General features: G+C 40.6%; 1 protein-coding gene across 4 annotated transcripts in view; it reads left to right on the top strand.

The window, feature by feature from the left end:
* The first annotated feature begins 683 nt into the window (after positions 1 to 683).
* TTLL11 (tubulin tyrosine ligase like 11) overlaps positions 684 to 21,473 on the top strand; it is a 117,997-nt gene continuing 97,207 nt past the window's right edge. For all 4 annotated transcript variants that reach the window (XM_073314937.1, XM_073314934.1, XM_073314936.1 and 1 more), the window contains exons 1-2: positions 684 to 1,197; positions 20,762 to 20,858. In XM_073314937.1, the coding sequence (XP_073171038.1) occupies positions 841 to 1,197; positions 20,762 to 20,858 (454 nt within the window). In that variant the 5' untranslated portion in view covers positions 684 to 840. The remainder of the gene's footprint in view (positions 1,198 to 20,761; positions 20,859 to 21,473) is intronic.

Raw genomic sequence — 21,473 nt, 5'->3', positions numbered from 1 at the left:
GACTCTGCAAGGACATGTGACGAGACCACATGTCTCTAGACTCCATCTTGGGATGTCACTGTTTTTCCACAGACTGGTCTGGGAACCAAGCTTGGAAACAAAGGGGTCCTGCCATATGCAAAAGCTATATAAGGCAGTGACATCATCAGGTGTTCTTTGCTCCCCACACAAGAAGACGCCTGGAAGCACCTGAGGAACAAAGCCTGAACTGGGAGAATGGCTGGACCCAGGCTAAAGGGATTTTTAGCCTGTGACTGGAACACGTGGGGATTCCAAGCTGTAAGCAAGAGCAGCTTGCCCCTTAAGAAGCTTACATACATTACAGTACATTACATATCCCACTGTTATTGTGGTTCAAGCAATTCGCCCTTCTTCCCCTATCCCCAAAACACATTCCCCACAGGAGGGATTCCTTAGGGTTTGGCACCCAGGTCAAGGGGGGGCGGGGGAGCTGCAGTCCTTTTCTTTTTTCCCACTTCCAAGATGGCTACCTCGATAGCTTCAGGTCTATTATCTCAGAGCTTGCCTCCTACTTCCAAAATGGCCTCCATCATAGCTTCAGCCCTCGAGGTGAACAGCTTTCTGCCCATTGCAAAGATGGCGGACTGACCCACAGTCACGTGACCACAGCCACGGGGAGACGCCCCGCCCCTCGTATCTATGATTTCCCCAGGGGAGGGGGGGCTGGGAGGCGAGATTGCCTTTGATGTTGATTGGCCCTTTGCGCTCCCCGTCTCGGCCGTTGCCAACCCTCTGAGCGATCATGGCAACCGGCGCCGCCCGGAGGGACGCGGCGATGACAGCGGCTGGAGGGGCCCCGGGGCGTGGTGCCGCCTGGTAATGGGGCCGCCCGGGATCGAGCCCGAGAGTTGCTCCCCGGCCCAGGAGCCGCCAGCGTCCCCGGCCCCCCCCGCCGAGGAGCCGGAGCCGAGCGAGGCCGCCCCGGCGCCCCAGCAGGAGGCCGAAGGGGTCCCCCCGGTTGCTCAGGGCAGCCGGCCCGGCGGCCCGGGCTCGAAGGGTCAGGCCAAGCGGTGCGGTGCCGGGAAGGGGAGCCGGGGCAAGCGGGGCTCGACCCGCCGTGCCGGGGAGGAGGGGGGCCGGCCCGCTCGGCGGGCCCATGTCACCGTGGACAGCTCCAAGGCCAAGACCTCGCTGGAGGCGCTGAAGATCAGCTTGCGGCAGCTCCGCTGGAAAGAGGTAAGGGACCCGCTCCCACTCCCCGGGCCTTCCCCAGCGCCTCCTCCCCGCAGACCTGCCTGGCTGGCCCTTGGCGGGGCACCGCACCCCAGGGCCCGGGCTCCCTAGCGGCTCTTTCTCCCCGCGCCCCCGATCTCCAGTCGTGCTCCTTCCCCGAGCTCTGTGCTCCCCCATAGCCCTGGTGGGCCCCTCCGAGCCCCCGGGACTCCTCTCTGCGCGGCACCCTTCGCCCGGCCTCTTTCCTTCTCTCAAAACTCCACCTGCCCGCTCCCGCATTCCTCGGTCAGCCCCCGGATCTCTGCTAGGCCCGCAGTGCTCCCTAAGCCCTGCTCCAGAGTCTCTTGCTGTGCTCCAGTAGCTGTCTCGACCACCCCATTTCCCCCCAGTCGTTCTGTAATCCAGTCCAGGGATGGCGCTTGTGCAGCAGCGGGCTCAGTAGCAAAGGTTACCTTCCATTTGGACTCTTCTGGCTGCTGCCTTGACGTTTCTTGTATTGTACAATTATATGTCAGATCACGTGGCTGGATTTTAAAAGGACTTGGTAATTTTGTGACCGTTAATACCGTCTGTAGTTATGCATGCTAAAATAGGGTAATTGGATTTCGTGCTTCATGAGTTAAATTGATCATGGTAAGGGGCAAGAAGGAAACAATTGCCTGGAGCATTTTGTTTTCCTCCCCAAAGAAATGTTAAATATAGGTCACCACCACTGATAGAAAATGGGGCCTTGATGGACCAGAAATCTCATCTGATATGGCAAATCCTCTGTTATGTTGTAAAAGTAAATTCAGATACAGGTGAGCTTGAAATCAGGATAAAGAACATTTTGTACTAATAGCAAAATGACAATGTTAAACAGTTTAGCAAAATAACTGTCTTTGGCTTTTTAAAATAACTAAACCTGAAAAGGATAGGAAATTCCTTGAAAGGTTTGTATAGGGGACAGAATAAAGATAATATTTAAAACTTCACATGAGAAACACTGAAATATTTCAGAAATATTCCCCAATTGCAAAATGTTAAACAGTTCTCAGACTCTAAAGACTTCTCACCTGCAGTGGCTTCAAGGCTCCATGGAGCTGTGCTGTTAGGTCTCTTGTAGCTGGCCACTTCCCCAAGGATCTCTATAGTGTGGTTGGGGGCACAGAGTTGTAATAAGGTCTGGGAATGCATTATCTTTTCATCTGGAGTCCTACAGAGTTTGAGGGGGGAGGGAATGTTACATGGCACATCTTCCCCGCTTCATTGCTGTCTTTGATATGCCAGCTTCTCCCTGATGCCCTCCTCCCCTTCATCCCACAGATGATCCCATAGCTCCATGAAGGTAGCTGCCGCCTCTTCCATGTGGGAGGGAGAGAACTTTGCGTGGAGGAGGCCCTCCCGGTATAGATCTGAGGGATACAATCCAGTCCACTACACCAAACAGAACTGGACATTTGTAACCCCAAAAACTATTTTCTGGAGAATTGGTCCAGAGTAAATCTGACTCTCCTGTTCATTTATAATATTCAGAATGCCCTACAACACAAAGACAGACACATTCCCTGCCATGAAGAACTTGGATATTACTTACTCTAATAATGTGTGTATATAATATTAGAATCAGTTGTTTTCTGCAGTCTAACTTTTTTGCCTTGTGCTTGTGTATTGTATTGTTAGACAGTTGTAGGTAGCATTAATTATCAAGTAATGACATTGCGTAGTGTCCTATTAGGTAGAATAGGACTGAACACTTCTGATAACTTTACTTTTCCTCAGTTTTTTGTGTGAGTTACTTATAAATTGAAAACTGAGAAGTATTTCTTCATTAACTCTTATTCTGTGCATTTCTTTAAGGTAACATTGCATTGCATAGATTGGTTATGACTGCCAACAGTTTCAGTGTCTGCTTTTATATTTAGCAACACTGTAATATAATCATGGCTGTAGTTGTATTCTAATTAGTATGTATGATAACACTAATTAGAAAAACTTTTCAGTATTTGCAGATTCAGAATCTGATTTTTTGCAATGGGAAGTAGATGATGCACTCATCTTAAAGTATGAACAAAATCCTGTCGTGTTCATGTTGAACCACATGGACTTTCTGGCACTGCAGTGATGGGGTCTGTAGGTGAAATTGTAGCACTGCTGAAATCAGTGGGAGTTTTGGATTGACTGTCTGCAGAGCCAGGATTTCAGCCCATATATTATACGTGCAGTGATAGATTACAAACACCAATTCACAGATCCATCATGTGAAGTTGATTGGGGGAAAAAGAAAACTGTCTCCTCAGTGGATGCTGGAAACTTCTTTCATCATCATTAGGTTTGACTCATGGCACTGGACAACAGAGTTTGTAAACCAAGATGAATTTCATACAGTATTTTTAAATACATCCCTGCTCCTGTTTCCTATTATTTGATATGTATATACTTAAAACATTATGGAAACAGAATATATTGTATTTTAGCCTTTTATTTTTTAAATCTTGTAGCAGAAAGTCAATCTTCCCTTACATAAAAGCTCAAATCATCTTCTTATGTGCACACTACAAAATAGGAACAAAACCAATGGTGTGAAATTATAACCTGATAGAATTGCTCCTAGTTACACTGATATGTAGATGTACCTGTTGAGTGTCCACCTGCAGCTTCTCTCCAGTCTTTTTGTAGGTAAAGTGCAGAACAGCAGTGTTCTACCATTTAATTTGTCAGCTGTAGAGTTAAAGTTTATACAAGACTTATCCACATATTATTGTAATGAGTGCTTCTGAAAGTCTGATAAATATTAAAATTAACTGATAAACTTAGCTGATTGTAAATGTAATCCACAGGACTAAATTTATTTCTCATATGTTTGTCCTGTTTTGAGCATCTGATTCCCCAGATTGCTCAGTATTATGTATTCTGTTCCAGAAACGGAACTATGCGCACTCTATTGTTCTCCTCTTGAACAAGTACATTGTATTTTCAGCATTCTTCTTCCAGCCCTTTATCCCACAGTCGCAATCACTTTGGCTTTGCTTAATCTTTATTGATGGAGACAATAAACAAATATCCTTTCTCCTCCAACCATTAATTCAGTCAGTATTTTTCATTTAGTCTGCCTTGCTTCTCCCTCTGACCTCTTTTCCATTTTTCTTAGTAATGGCTTTTCAACCAAAATAGTGACTCATAAGGCATTTGGCTATACCACTTACAGTCAGTCATAATTCATTCTGCCCAAACAAGTCCTCATAATAAATTTGTATAGGTTTGCAACCCACTATAGTAAAGAGGGTTAGATATATTCAAGTGAGACCATGTCTTTTCTCTAGTTCATCAAAGATGATCTGTGCCTGTTTTGAATGGTATACTTATAAAATTTTGCTTTCTCTCTCAGATTCTGTTACCTCTGCATGAGTGACTGAAATTTATGAGCCTAAAGCTCAGATAGAAAGACAAAGATGTTAAACATTTCGTAGATTAGCTGGAGGTGTTTGTGATCTTAAGTTTCTGCTGTAGGAACTTTATCACAATAAAAGGATTGGTCCTCCCTTAAAGTGATAGAAACACTTCATTTCTTACCATGTATGCCCCAGAAATGTGAACAAATTTTAATGTGTGACAAACACAACATTTCAGGTAGAAGAGGGGGTTGAATGAGGAATAGTGGTGACACTTTAGGCTATGTCGGTATAAATTATGTTACTCAGAGGTGGGAATAAGACACTCCCTGAGTGACCTAAGTTACACTAACCTAAGCACCGGTGTGGATAGCGCTGTGTAGGCAGGAGAGCTTCTCCCACTGACAGCGCGACCGCCACTTGCAGGGGCTGGAGTAAAGCTGAGCATCTGCCCTAACAGCGCTCCAGCGACGCAGTGTAGTGTAGCCATAGCCTTAGAATGCCAACTATTGTGTGACTGAAGGGAGTGGTCCTTATCTGAGAACGATCAGGGACAGCATTTCATTAAAATATGCGTAATCCCCAAGTTAAAGACTGGATTGGAATAGATTTTGATTAACACGCCCATCCCCACCATCAACCTTATCCAGGACATACATGCCAAGTGTGCTATTTTAAAACAAGCCCTTCTAGTTTTTTTTGTTTATCTGAATACCAAAAATATTCAGTCATCGGCAGGGATCCTAGAAATCCATTTGCCGCAGAAGAACGTGGAAAAATGCAGAATTTGTGTTTTTACAGAGAATCTTTAGTTTTTACATTTTGTGAAAAAATAAAAACATCTACAGTGGAACCCCAGTTATCTGATCTAATTGGGACCGGGGCCAGGTCAGATAATCAAAAATTCAGAGAATGGGTGGGGCTTAGGGTGTCATCTTGAAAATTGTAAATATATCAATAAAATATATATATACTGTGGATAGGGAAACTAAAGTTCAGCATTTCATTTTAATTGTGGAAAAACTTGGATTTTTATGTTTTTTATTGGAGAATTTTGTTTTTTTATCATGGAAAACTAGGAACTCTGGTTATCAGGTAGTTTAAATGACATGATATACCATAAAGAGAGAGACAAGGTAGTTGAGGTAATATCTTTTATTGGACCAACTCTTGTAGGTGGAAGGGATAAGCTTTTGAGCTTCACAGATCTCTTCAGGTCTGGTGAAGGTGAACAAGGTGTCTGAGCAGGATAGTTATTCAAAATAGGAGGCAGTTTCATCTTGCTGTGGCATCTGACCAGGGGGTTATTTTTTTAAGCCTTTTGCTTCCTCTTAGGTCCCAGATTAAAGCACCTTTTTCCCTTTGGGCAGCGGCTGAATTTTATGTGGTCATAGGGACCATATACTCAGGCTGCGCTCTGGTCACTCATACCATACTATCGTTATTCTACACTGTCACTGAATAGACAGAATAGATCAGATTCCCTTGCCTGCTTGCAGAGGGAACACACAAATTGCCTTTCCCAACACCTAGTGGAGATTTAAAATTATGAAAATGCACTTGTATAAGTACAGTGTCTTCACTTGTCAGATATGGGATGGCAAAGAAACTTCAGGAAAATGCTGAAATAAGAAAAAAATTAAACTTGTGAAATTCATGTCTTGATTTCCACCAAATTTTCTCCTCCCCAAAATCTAACAACAAGATGCTGCCTGTGAAATTGCATGGAAGTTTCTTTAGTTTTAGGGAAGCTGAAAATGAGGTTTATGACAAGAAACTGCCTGCTACCTGAACTGGAGCAACTGGTAAGCAGCTGCTATAATAACAACTGGCTTAGCAAACCAGTTTTTTTGGGGGGGAGAGGGGCTTTTAAATAGCATATGTAGATTAGGTCTAACTGTTACCTCATTAAGGGTCAGATTCTATCCTCTAAATATGCAATGATGTTCACTGAATGTCTTTGAGGACTTGTTCTTTTTCAGGCAGTTGCTGGGCAGTTTAAAATCTGGTCCATAGCATAGTGAAAATCGTTCATTAACTCCTGAGTTACTTTTACTATACTGACATGAATATTAGTTCACTGACTTTAGTATTGATTGCACTATATTTAATGGAACTTTATAAAGTATACAGAATTAAGGGACATCTGTTAATAGCAGTGTTTGCTTTTACCTTAAGCATGAACTGTCAGTTTCTGTAAGAAATGGGTGTAGCATATGTGTTTCTGATTTCTTGTGTAATCAGCCATGAAGAAACTTTCTAGTGCTCTGTTCTTGGTCCATCTTGATGGTGACATTTCTCCTTAAAAAGAAATGGAGTGTAATACAAAGTAGTGGTCTAATGTCTCTGGTGTAATAGCAAGTGCATGTTAAAGAGACAAAAGTGTTTACAACTGCAAGATAGGAAACCTTATTTTTGCAACACTTACTTTGCATTAGTAGTAATCTTTTACTATCCAAAAGATTTGCCATTTTTGCTAATTAGTGGCAAATACCATTCACTGTGACCCATATATACCTTCTGCAGTATGACACTCTCCACTTACACTCAATTCCTGGCAGTTTTTTCTTCATTTATAAGCAATTTTTAGGTCTGCCACATTATGTGATATAGAGGACAAATGCTTGAAGTAGCAGAGCTTTTTTGACAGTAGTAGACTGTCACCAATGGAGAGAGGGAAAATTGTCCTCCAAAGAGTTTTGGTTCAAGGATATGTTGTTCACTGAGTGTTGCTGTAAGAGTTACTTACCCAAGAGCATTTCAGCCAAGCATTTAGAAGCGTTCGGAGAGGCTATAGTGAAACTAGGTGAGTTATCTGTCCATTTAGCTAAGCGCTAGCACTGTCTGTATAAAGGCAGGAGTAATGATAAAATAAACATGAGGATAAACAGACAAATATGAGCAAAGAAAACTAAAGTAACTTTGATCGAAAGCAGTTTATTAAATAGGGATGGCAATGCTGATTCACTGACTTGCATGGGTTCTAGAAGGATTCATAGTGCTTGGGGCAAGATGGGATTAGAGCTCCTTTCTGACCTGACCCCTTGTAGCCCCACCACATGGTTCTGGCCCTTCTCCCTCCCTGATGCCTTTCTTTGACCACTGCTCTCCTGTTTTCTTGCAACCTCCCTCTCTATGTTCCCTGTTTTTGTTACCCTGAACATTCTTCTGATCTTTTGAAGTCCTCCAAATTCCTTAGCAAATCCAGGCTCCTCATATTGTCTCTGTGATCTATTCACTGAACATCTTCCCTGCAGTGGCTCCTGCATCCCTTCTCTATGGCTGTATCAGGCATCAGTCAGACATGCCTCTCTTGCTGCTTTTATCAAGAGTGACTTGCTGTTGAACAGTTCATTTTATGGGACAGCCCAGGACGGTTGCCTTCTGGCTCCTGGGTGGTGGCCCTGACAAAGACACCAAAGTATTCATTGGCCATTGTACTACCACACTTTCCATTGGGCACATAGTTCTGTTATGAGTCCTTGCTAGTCTTCTGCACTGGGCTGAAGCTCCAGCTAGTACACTTGCTGTACTAGTTACAGCATGGTAGTTGCTGCATCCTTACATGTAAGTGCTCTGGAGACTTGAAAACTTGCTTTCTTAAGAGCTTCACAGCTTTTGGGCTTCACAGCTTTGTAGTACAAATCTCCTGATTATCAAAGCCCCCAGTTTTTTATGAAGGGTTTGGATGTCTCTGAGAACTTTGTAAAATTAGGTTTACCTGTATTGAACAGCATATATTGTGCTGTGTTTTCAGTAATCACTTACATAAACCATTGCAGTGCTTTCAGAGTCTCCTGTATTGATTTCCAGAGGGGGAAGGCAAAGGTGGGGTGGGGATGAGGGGGAGAGGGGATGCCGAAGGAGCAGGCATGTAGCCTTCAGACCTCCAAAACTCCTCTTTAAATTCCACTTTGAGTACTTTTTTCTGGCTCCTGCAGTTGCTGTTGGTTGCAGCATTCGTCACTTCTGGTCCTAAACTTTTCTGTACTGTTGCTTGTATGTGCCAGTTACCATGTTTCATCCTAGAGGTGGCTATAACTCAGTGAGTGAAGTGATAGCTTTTAAAGTGCTTTAGAATCCTTTGGGATCAAAGGAGCTACTTCAATATAAGATCATTATATTGAAAATAGCTGACATGTCTAACCTAACTTAATGGGCAGCTTTATTGTTGATGTCTGAAACGTCGGTGGTAAACAATAGGCCCAATTCTCTGTTACCCTGCACCATTTACACCAGAGCAAATTGGGTAGCAATTTATATCCACTTTACACTGATGTAAATAACTACACAGAGTACAGGACCATGGAGAATCAAGCACAATATCTTTCTGAAATATAAATATTAAAGGCTTCTAATGAGAATAGGAATCTAAAAGCAATACTTTGTATTTATAACTGGAAACAACAAATGTCATACAAAAACACTGAAGCACTGCATTTTACATTAATAAAACACCTGTAGAAAAATAGACTCTTCACTTATTGAAGCTCTGTTAATTTATACTTCCATATATAAATAAATGTTTTATGCAGGATTGTTACCTTTACCATCACAGATTAATTTTGAAAATGTAAAAAGTTTGATTTTCTGGGAGACTTTTTATTTCTGAATCTGTTTAAAAAAGAATCCCCCCATCCAGTCCCAAACAAACCTCGTTTTCTCCCCCTTCTTCTTCCAGCGGATTCACTTCTTTAGGAGGTATTTTCACTTCCTTTAAATAATGCTGCTACTAACATCTAAAAGCAATACAGAGAAATGTAGCAAAATGTTTTTTGGCCTGTTTTGACATCTGATGTTTGTGTTGTCATCAGTGTTTACAAGGGAGTGTTTAGAAAGTGGATTAAAGATGAATTGATTTTAAAAAAAAGTTTGCTTATGGAATTTGCCAATAGGAGGAGCCATTGGGCTGCTCCAGATGACAATTCTTCTGTTATTTCTTTCTTATCTTTTTGTGTCATTTGGTATCTGTCTGATTTCTGCATTTCTTTTAATTGCTTGGGGCTGCCCATAAAGGTCCCCACAGCATTTTACCCCTTCTAACTGCCTCAGCAATCCTCCAACATGGCTTCATTTCTCTGTCCTCTGCCAGAGGCAGGAGGAGGATGACTCTTCCTTCACAAGCTGTCGGCATCACTGGCTGTGCGGGGATTAGTCATGTAAGACTTTTCACATATCTTAACTAACATTACACCATGTCTACACTACCACTTATGTCAGCAAAAGTTATGTTGCTCAGGGGAGTGAAAAACCACAGCCTTGTGTGATATACATTTTTCCAGCCTAAGTGGTAGTGTGCACAATTCTATGTCAGCGGGAAAGCTCCTGCTGCTCATTGGGGATGGTTTAATTATGTTGACAGGAGACATGTTAATTATGTTGTTCTTCTGTCGGCATAGAGTGGCTACACAAGAGATCTTACATCGGTACAGCTCTTTCACTATAAGGTCTCTAGGTAGACATGGCCTTCGTATGAAACTCCACAACACTGCTAGCCTTCGGGAGCCAAGTGCAAGGGTGCCAAGCCTAATAAACATTTAGAGAACCTAAAGCTAGAGACTTCCACAAATGATATCATATTATTTTCTTTGAGAGCCACTAATTTTAGTACAATATTAAGACTAGAGAGAGTGGTGAAAGTTTTAGAGGCCAGGACCTTACAGAAAGTGTGCATAATTATTAATATATACTACTAGGTATAAAATACAATGCTTTAACACATGTTGAGGGATCCTGTTCGATGTATTCTGCTTCTGCTCAGTCTTTTGAAGCTTCAGAGTCTGTTTTTATTTTCAGCAACATTCACCTAATTCAGAAAGAATTGCTGTTTGCTGAATGCTTTGTCTTCCTTTGCTGGATAATTAATTAATCTACAGAATTCTAGACTGACGTCTTTGATTCAGTTTTGTTTATTTGTTTGCTGTAGGGCTTTTCAGATGCTGATTAGACAGTGGGCGGCCACCAGAGAAATGCATGTATCCAGTATGTGGTGTAGTCTATACTGTGATTTCTGTATTCAGAAAGACTATTTGTTGTAAATTAGTCACTCATTTTCCATCTTTCTCTTATATGACAATTTATTTTTCTTTACAAAGTTCCAACAACTTTTAAATAGTGCTGTTCTTCATGAGTAAGAAATTTCAAACTAAAAATACCATGATATTTCCTACATGTTTTAAAGGCTTCATTTTATGGTAGGGCCAGTTGTGGCTATTTGATAAATCCCCAAACACATGCTGCTTTTGGCTAGTTTGGGAGAGAGTCTCTCTCTCTCTTTTAATGCTCTCATGTAGCTTTGAAGCTCACTTTAACATTAGTGGGAGTTCATCACACACTGTCTCTAAGGCCAGGAAAATAGACACTTTAAAGGAAAATAAAATGGTAGTACTGATTACAAAAAAAATCCCATTTTAAATTCCATTACAAAGCACTTGGAGGTGTTTAATCACTTTGAACTGGCTTACCATTTGTATCCTGACTGAGTATAGGACACAAAGGACTAGTTTCTCCATAAGGATGTTGGGAAGGGAGTTCTGTACTGTAAATGCATACTCCAGGGACACATTTTCCTCCAATTATAGTAGTATTTCAGTTGAAGTACATTGAATGTATGCTACCATTGTTACAATGGAATTCTGGAATGATTTTATTTCGTTAGAATTGTTGTATATTGAATACTAAATGCTGAACATATATTTTCACCTTCAAAGTCTGGTGTCATACCATCAGATTTGAATTTGATTCCTCTTATGAAATAATAAGTATATATTATATAAAGAAGGAACAAGAAAAATGTAAATTAAGATTTTATACTAGTAAGAGCTGAATATTCTGTTTTGGTACAATGGAGGAGAGTGAAGAAAGTGAAATCTATTGTTTAGCTGATACATGTGTATGGGTTAGAAAAGACAAGAAATATGGAACAGAAAATAAAATGAGCAACACTAAACTCTAATGATCCAAGAAACAAATTACTTTTAAGCAAGGCTACACTATGCATATGAGATATTGACAATAGTACCGCCACCTTCTTCCTAAACTTGTATCACTGACGCAGGTACAGCTCTGGGAATAGTGTTCAACTTCTATTACAGACCCAGCAGAGGGACCACAAACTGTTTCTTGTGGGAGCCCTGCAGCCACCCACACCATAATTTAAAAAAACAACAACAAACCACCAGGAAAAAAAACCCAAAGAAAAAAAATGCAACTTCTTAAAACTTCTGGGCAATAAGAGTAAAAATTATATATTTAAAGCTAATGATTTGGAGGTTTTCCCCTTCTCCTGCTCCAGATTAAATACCTTTTTAGGTTTGTCAGATTTTGAGCTTTAACTTCTTATGTCCCCTTCTCTCCTGTCCCTACCTTTTTACTCCCTCCTTTATACATATTTTTTAATTAGCCTATTCCATCCTTTTATTTTGCTCCTATTTATAATATTTGATTCAGGTTGACTTGTGTTTGCTTACATGACTGGCAGGAGGCACTGCTAGACTCTGTTCTCATAAAGTAGGCATCCACTTACTGGTAATTTCCATTCCTAATAGTAAGCAATATTACAGTGTGACATGCTACTTCTGGTTGGATTCTTACATTCTGAACACTGGTTGCCATAGTTACAGCGGCATTTCTGAATGGCTTTGTTTCAGCAATATTGCTGCACCATGATACAAACAGCTAAAGTGCATCAGCCCAATGCTATGAAGTTTTCTATGAATTTTATTAGGAAACCCACATTATCCTGGATTTAACATGAGAGAAGGAATAGAAGCCTAAACAATAAGGGGTGCTTTTAAAACAGTGAGAATTAGAAAAAACATAGACAGTGTGCCCATACTGACCCCTAAGTTCACATCTTTGTAAGAGATTTTTCATTTGGAATTTTAGAAATTAATTTTCCACTTCTGCAAGGATATTTCAAGAAAGATTATTATCTCCTCTGGCTGAAATTATAAGGATTTCTTTCACAGACATCTCTGTCAATCATTCTCAGTCTTCTCCTAATATATTTTCTGTTAGATGTTTGATGTAGATTTAAAGGTGAGTTGAAATGCTTTTCTTAAAGGGAAGATAAAACTAAGTTTAAGATCTCAATAGCTGTATGTGTTAGAACAAATGAATATATTCTAAAGCAAATATATTCTAAAGTCAAATAACTCCTTTCTTATATCTACCAAAGCTAAAGTTGTATTTCGTGTGTTGCAGATGGTATTCTCCCTTGTGGCCCAAAGAACAGAATTTTCTTGCACTCCCATTTCTGTTATAGGCTTCTTTGTCAGTTCTTGTAGGAGGAACACAGTCTGAGCAGTAAATTACCTTTCTGATTATTTTGTAATAATAGTTTCTGAGGCACCGATAATGTTGCACCAGTTTAGCTAACCCACTGTAACTTTGTGTGCGAATGTAGCTTGCCTTTGTTGTTTAAAGTGTGTTAAGAGCATCTGCATACAAGGTTGCAATGATAGCTAAATCGGTGCAACATCGCACCTCTAGTATAAACCAGTGCAAATTGTGTGTGTAGACAAGCCCAGGTGGATCTTCAGCTGTGTAAGGTTCTGCTGCCTTGGGAGAGATGTGGGTGGAGGCCGAGGAAGGACAAAGGAAGAATGACAGGCTGTGTATGCCTGACTTTGGTTGGGGGTTTTACTCTACCTGTTAAAAACTTCTGTGTCTGAATAAGGGTTTATCTTCTAATAAGAGGGTGTATGGGTACTCTTTCCCCCCCCCCCCCCGTCTATCCCATTTTTGTAGGGAATTAGGTAACCAGGCTGTTATGTAACTCCCACTTTTGTTAACTTGGCTTAGAGTATTGTTGTGGCTTTTATCAATGTGACCATACACAGATGGAGATATCTGATTTTTTTGATTGTCCAGCAGCCCCAAGGCCCTTTCTTGTCTTCATTACTGTGAGCTGGGAAGAACTAGGATCTATCTGGGATGTCTGCTGCCTGTTAGGTTACCAGATAGGCATCCTAGAACTGGGTTTTCAGGAATAAAATGAAGACAAAACTTTCCTCTCCCCTAAATAGTGCTTGGTAAGTCTGGCAAATTGGATTAAATGCCATTGTGAAACAAATAAGTTCTGAGGAACTTGGGAAAGAAAAATAAAGTTCAAAGTACCAAGTATTACAGCCTGCATTGGAGAGGTGCATCGCAACAGCTCTGGTAGCATAGCACCTACCTGCTTCTCTAGAATGTTGAGGGCCAGTTGCAGACAGATGTGAATGTTGGGAAGAGCTCCTATACCATAAAGCACATCTGGATCTAACAAGGACAGTAATGGTATAACTGCCAAGAATATAGAGCAGTGACTAATGTAAGAACATCTAGAACTAGTGTACCATGTCCGTGGGGGTTATATTCAAAATAAGCTTAACTTTGTTTTTATTGTCTAAAAAAAAATAAAAAAGACACTTTCTGAAACTCTTGCATCCTGTGTTATAGCTTCACTATCCCTGCCCCTTATATGTATCCTACATATCACAAAAGATGACTAGGCTGATATTGCTGTTGGGCTAAATTCACCCCTTGTATAACCCATGGAGGTCCTTACATTAGAGACTAGTTCGTCCCTTTGTGTGTTCTCTTGCTGCTACATGTTGGAAGGCTGCACTGACTTCTTCCTGTTCTTATTTTAGAAAGAATTGTTTTGTAGCAGGGATAACTTGACTTGTCATGCTGAATGTCAGTATAGTCCCTGCTTTTCATCTCATATCTCAAATGCGGATATAAGGAACTAGCCCATTCCTGTGCTGCTGCTCCATAGTTAAGGTTGAAGTAAGCTTTTCATTATAAGCCTGTCTTTTAAACTCTAATCCTAACTTCTCTCCAAATACATCACCATATAATCAATTGCATTTCATAACACCAGATTGATATTCCGATTCTATTAATGAAATGTAATTCTCTACTCCAACATACTACATGATGAGAATTATCGAATATTGCTATAGTGTCCCCTGGGACTATATTTCTTTCAAAGTCTTAACTATACATGTAATAAACAACATATAACAGTAATCCGTATGCATTCAACATCATATTTCTGTTACAGAACAAATATGGTGACTGTTTAATTTGGGTGGGTGTTGGAAATTGGTTGGGGGTATTAGTGAATGATTGTATGGCAGTGTGGAACTAACTGGATCCTTTAACTGTTAATATTTTGTCATTTAATTTTTTTCCTCAAAGCTGTGTCGAGTTTTTATAAAGAAAGTATAACTTTTCGGGTGCCTGTCACAAGGCATCTCTTCACCTGCTGTGTGAGTACTGCTGCCTAGCCTTTTCTTGTGGTCTCCTAGCTACAAATCTGTGCAAGATGTTTTCTTTCACCATGTGTGCATTTAATCTTCAGTTTTAAAACATAAAGAACCACAGGTATATAGCAGGAGGTGATTGCCCCACAGCTTTCTCTCCTCTCTTCTCCCATGCTCATCCTGTAAGTCCCTTTTACTTCCTTTTCCTCCCAAATATATATCCTCCCAATTACAGTACTGAGCCAATTGCCTCATTAGTCCAATAACTGCCACCCAAGTGTCAGTACCGAAATGGGTTAATTGACTTTAATTACATCTGCAGTCTTCCCAGTACTGTAGCAACCTCAGAGACCAGGATGCTACTGTGTCTCAGTGCGGTATAGCAGAGGAAGGTTAGCTGGACTTCACTGAAACACTATCAACCTTCACATTATAACTTTTTTTTTTTACATAAACATTTTGTTTGGGAATAACTTTTACTCTTCAGTGCTTTCCAGAAGATCATTATGTTGGACAGAAACAAGATAGGTGAGGTAAGCTCTGCATAAGCTTGAAAGTTTGTCTCTTTCAGCAGCAGAAGTTGGTTCAATAAAATATATTCTCTCACCCACCTTGTCTCTCTAATATCCTGGGACATTCTGGTATATGAAGTAATAAAAAAGGGCAGAGGAATTATTTGAAATTCTGTAGTTAGGAAGATGACTGAAAACCAAGGGTGAAGTGCTTTGCTTTAACTTGCAGTGATGGGCAACGTTCCCTCTAATTTTTGACTGGCCGTGTGTGCAAAAAATGTCTTCTGTGCAAATTTTTGTGCTTCTGTGCAAATTTTTGTGTGTGCAGTGTTTTGCAATGTGTGCGGGGTTTAGGATCTGTGTGTGTGGGCACAGCTTAGAGGGAACAGTGGTGATGGGCCATGCAAATATGATCTGTGAGAGATAATGTGATTGCCTTGTTAGCTAGTAATCAAAGAGGGCCCTGTCTACCATTTTCAGCTGTGATTGACAATCAGCTTGGTCAAAGTTGGTTGAGTAAATGAAGCTAAATTGTTTAAATATACCATAGAGAACAATAACATTAAAGCTGAGTAGAGAATGCATATATATGCTAACATTGGTATATCAAGAAGATGGGAAAGATTCCGAGGAGGGTAATTGACAGGTTCAAATTCTGCTATCAAAAGCAACAAATAGGAAAACAATATAACTTTCAGGTGTGAGAATTTTGAATAAAATTACAACAGCAAGAGCTGTGTCTTGGCTGATGCACAGGTGTGGAGCTCACAACATGCACTGCAGAATTGTAATGTGCATACCACTGAAGCAAGTATTAATGCCTCTAGAGTGGACTATCTGACTTAGTGTGTCAGATTCTTGAAATGGACATGATGTCCCAAATAAAATAATGGGCATAAATTAAGCTTGCACCTTGAATTTATTCATCAGTAGATTAACCTTTCACTAGACACAAACAGGAAAATGGAAGAAGTATGTGGCTGAGACCTCAAATGTCCTAGCATTAAATGCTCCATTTATCTATCTATTCAGTAGAGGCACAGCAGCAGAGAAACAGTTTGAAATTCTATGGTAGTAAAAGCTGACAAGAAGCCAAGAGTCACTTAGCTTGTCCGTAACATGATGGAACAGACTGATGTGACCCGCGGGACACAGTTTAAATTAATGGCTTCCTATCAAGAGCTAGAAAAGCCTTGTCAGAGCAGTTTGACTGTGATTGATTGATTATTAATTGGGTCAGAGTTGTGAAAACAAATCTGTTCATTTTATGTTCTCTCTTCTGGTTTTGTTCAGACGAAGATCTTTTTTGTTCAGACTTGGAGGGCATTAAATAAATGGCTTGAAGAGTTAAGATTAATTGTTTACAGGCACAGCCTCAAAGTTGTTTTGTACTGAAAGCTCCAGGGACCAGATTCTCTTGTCATCTCAGCACAAGACTGCGAAGAAAGGGAGAAAGGTGGCTTTAGCTATTTTTATGGTCCCCAAATCCTGTGGCTGTTGTGCATCTGCCCAGTGCCTGGCATAAATTAGAGACCTGAGGCTGCTTATACCAGCTAACCATAGGTCTGGGTATTATTAGGGTACAAGGGATGCCATAATAATGTCCCCTTTTCCCTCTGCATCAGGTGGGCATGAAAAAAGAGCCATTAAAACATAGAGAGACTCCTCAAAGGGATGATTTAAAATGGGTTTAGCTGCCAGAGTAGGCCCAAGGTGCTGACCTGTTTGTTTATAAACTATATTCTGAAGTTTAAATCATGGTTTGGAGCCAGGGGTCAGCAAGCTTTCAGAAGTGGTGTGCCGAGTCTTCATTCATTCACTCTAATTTAAGGTTTCGCGTGCCAGTAACACATTTTAACATTTTTAGAAGGTCTCTTTCTATAAGTCTATAATATATAACTAAACTATTGTTGAATGTAAAGTAAATAAGGTTTTTAAATGTTTAAGAAGCTTTATTTAAAATTAAATTAAAATGCAGAGGCCCCTGGACCGGTGGCCTGGACCCGGGCAGTGTGAGTGCCACTGACAATCAGCGTGCATGCCGCCTTCGGCACACGTGCCATAGGTTGCCTACCCCTGGTTTAGACACTGAAGAACCCGGGGCATTTCAGAAGAGTCAGGGTGTTAGACCTGCTTTTGGGTAAATCCATCATTTTATTTGTGTAAATACTCACTTGATTTGCTCAGAGTGGGGAAGTCCCTTTCACCTTCAAACTGTTGAGTAACATTCTGGTGCAAAATGCAGCCATGTTCCAGCCCTGAGGTGCTTACACTTCATCCATTGTGAAATGGTTTCTGTGCAGTGTTTGTAAAGTTCTTCGATATCCTCTGTAGATGAAAGGTGCTATATAAATGCAAATTTTTTTCACTTCATTTCAATTTCATTTAATAAATAAATAAATTGTTCAAGTTTTTAGTGGGAAGGGCAGTCTGAGAACCAGCAAAGAATTTCTATTCTGAATATACCTGTGGAGAGAAGGTTTAAGGCCACTAATTGTCTTTCAGAGCCTAACGGAATTAATTTTCACACATGCAAAAACACATTTTTTTTTCTCTTTGCAGTCTGAATAATAATGAAATGAGACCAGAGCTTTCTAGCTCTGTTATGTTGTGCATGTTACTCCTATGAATTAGGAAGTGGAGAAAGGAATTAGTGTTTTGATTATTTTTTCAAAGTTATTTACTAAATAAACTGAAATTTTAACTAAAGTTGCAAATAAAGGAACAGATTCATGAAAAGTTTCTAACTTTTTTTTAAAATTTTCTTTCTTTTGTCTAAAATAAGTCAGGGCTAATAAGGATTTCTTTCATGGAGGGAAATTGAACTTAACCATAAACAGCCAGAGAAATTGCTGTAGTGTATATTGAGTTTAGTAAGGGCTCAATGTGCTGCTAGAGTTTGTTTTTAATAGTTAAATTGCTTAATTGAGGATGCTAAAATTTCACAGGATAGGATCCTAAAAGTGTTATGACTGGAAGCGGAAGTATAACTTGTTTGTCTTGAAGTGATTTAATCTCCTAGTACAATATCTTCTTGCAAATAATTCTCTATATGACACATTTAATTAATGCACCTACACAGATTCACAGGAGGAAAAGATGTTGATTTTGGATAGGTAGCAATGACTGTGTAATCCATTTTTCAAGAGAATAGCCCTAGAGGAGTGATTTAGAGAAAATTAGTGTATACATTTTGACCAAACAACATTTTGATTTATGGGTTACATATTGTGTATTTGGGAAACTGACCTCATGAATATAGCCTTTCCTGCTAGGGTTGACTGGTTGAGGTTGAGAGGCTTTACACTGTTTTAATTCACTGCTTAATTTTTTGAATGACCTATCTTTTGATAATAGGAAGCAAAAGTGCGGTATATGTAATTATGGCAGAATTACCTTTTCACATGTGTGAGTGGCTAATGCTGTAGGGATAATTTCTCTGCTCCAGTTGATAAATTCAAATAAACATTTCACCTATGATTGGTCTGTTTGCAAGCTTGCTTGTTTGTTTAACTTCCGTTATTATTTTTAGTTTCTTTAAAAAATAATACTAATATCCAGAAGAAAATGACAAATATGGATTTCTCATTCATTCTTTATGTACCTCCTATCACAGAGCTAAAAAGCTGTCCATTTGCTGCTAATAAAATGAACAAAATATTATAAATACAGTTCTACCAAATTTAGGTCCATTTTGGTCAATTTCATGGCCACTGGATTTGAAAATTAGTCAATTTCACATTTTCAGAGGTTTGCATTTGAAATTTCATGGTGTTGTAATGGTGGGGTTCCCAACCCAAAAGAGGGATCTGGAGAGGGCACAAAGCTGGTGTGTGTGTGTGTGTGTGGGGGGGGGGGTTGCAGGATTGCCACCCTCACTTCTGTGCTGCCTTCAGAGCCCAACTGCTGCCACAGAGATTCCTGCGGTGGGGGGAAGGTACCCACAAGTGGGTCTGGTCTCCCACTGAGAGTGGCTGTTCAGGGGAAGAGTAAATCCCGTCCCTGTCCAGCCCGGGGACTAGCAGCTGGAGCCTGGGGAACCGTAGGAGCCCCCAGATGGGGTGACCTCAGCCCTGCCCCTTCTTCTCCTCTCCAATAGCGAGATTTCATGGTGGAGGGCTTATTTCATGGTCCATGACATGTTTTTCACAGCCATGAATTTGGTAGGCCCCTAAGTATAAATTATAGTTGGCACCTGGTTGATACTGAAAAGTATAGTACATCTTTCTCACTTTGTACTTTAGAAATGTGTTATTTATTTAAAATCTGGTAACAGGGACGGCCTTAGGGAAAATGGCACCCTGGGCGAACTTGTATTTTGGCATCCCTGACCCCTGTGGGTGTGGTGCCCCCCCATTGTCACTGGCCTCTGTGGGATCCATAGGCTCCCCATCCTCCCCTTTGCCCCTAACCCCTGCCCTGTGCCCCCTTTGCCCCAACCCATGCACCCCCTCCTACACCCCTAATTTCTGCACTGTGCCCCCTTCACCCCTAATCCCTGCACCTCCCTCCTGTGTCCCTAATCCCTGCACTTTGCTCCTGCACCCCTAACTCTTGCACTCCCCTCCTGCGTCCATGTGGGGAAACAGACCTGGATGCATGGAGCAGCTGGCATTGCTGCTCGCTGCCCCCCTTGAACATTGCTCCTCCATGCACCTCTAGAGGGCTGTGGGGGGGTGAGGAGGGATGTCAGGGCTCCCTGCGTAAGGGCAGGGTAGGAGAGCAGCAGTTTCTGATGCTCGCCTCAAAGCCCAGGTTGGAAAAGTGATGCTCCTTGCTCCCCCTTCACAGCCCCCAGGGGGCGTGGAGGAATGTTACAGGAGACAAGACCTATCTGTGCATCACTGCTCCCCCAACCCCATGCTCCTATGCAGTTTGATTTTTTTTCCTGGTTTCCAATGAGGAGTTTTAAAACCATGTAAAGCGACTGTGTTTAAATTTAAACATCCTGTTCTGAGCACTCAGTTTTAAGTTTTGAGCCTGAGCTCAAACATATGATTCAGTTTGGTTGAAAAGCTGCAGTCAAATTTTGGAAAAAGTAATACTTTAAATACTGCTAATTTAAATTATTATTAATTTGTGTGTGTCCAGAGTTAAGTTAGTAAATTAAATTTTAACAATAATTATTTACAAAAGAGTAGTGGCAAAGAAGCCCACATCTTTCTCTCATATTTAATGAGAGAAAGAAAGTTGAATAATTTTTTTTAAAAATAGCTTTTAATTCACACACTAGCAGAGGCCTCAACTTTGATATCTTACAATAAGCTCTTCCCATTAAAGTTGGGCACTAGATATAAAGCGTGGACTTTACTGATGTCCAGAATGCTGTTCTTTGAAGGGCTTATATTTTATTTGAACTTTTACAGAGGTAAGAAACTTGTACGTGTAGCCAATCTCTTTCAAAATCTGTATTGTATCTTTTTTCCAGTTTCCATTTGGTCGACGCTTGCCCTGTGATATCTATTGGCATGGGGTATCATTTCATGATAATGACATATTCTCAGGTCAAGTCAACAAGTTTCCAGGTAATTAATCTTGTGCTTGAAGTTAAAGAAATGTTTTTAAACTGTTTTTCATGCTGTTTCTGAATCATTCACCCACCTTATTGGTAATATGCTGGGCAGTTACCACTTGTAACGCTCTGCAAAATAGGAAAGGTTTCATCTTATTTTGATCAAAAGTCTGGTGTTCTCATCCTGATGCAAGTAAATGGCTGATTATCTGTTTCACCATCAAGGAGAGTGTTTGCTGCTTGCGTAGTGATGATTACAGTTGGAATAACAAAGCCTTAAACAAATGGTGCCATCTTTTGTTATCTTGAATCTTCCTTGGACCTTTTGTCTAGATTGTGTTCAGTCTTTTGCACTCTCCTGTTGATAGCTTTCTGCAGTTATCAAATATCTAAATTCTTAGATGCAATCATGATAAGGGGTAGAAGTCGCATAAAGTACACTGGATTTGGATCCTGAGGCTTTGATCAAGTAAAAGGGATGCTAAAATTAACCAGTAATTAAGTAAAGTGAAAGAGCGTTTTGGATGCTTCTGAAAGCCTTCATTAACCAGAAGATAAATATGAAATGAAACCGGGCTTCATGGCTTCTTATGTTGGGAGTGGACCCCAGAGCTCAACTATTGCCCAG

This window comes from Lepidochelys kempii, chromosome 16, assembly GCF_965140265.1.
Source record: "Lepidochelys kempii isolate rLepKem1 chromosome 16, rLepKem1.hap2, whole genome shotgun sequence".
In the NCBI taxonomy this organism is placed as follows: Eukaryota; Metazoa; Chordata; order Testudines; family Cheloniidae; genus Lepidochelys; species Lepidochelys kempii.
This window is presented reverse-complemented; position numbering and strand designations above follow the sequence as displayed.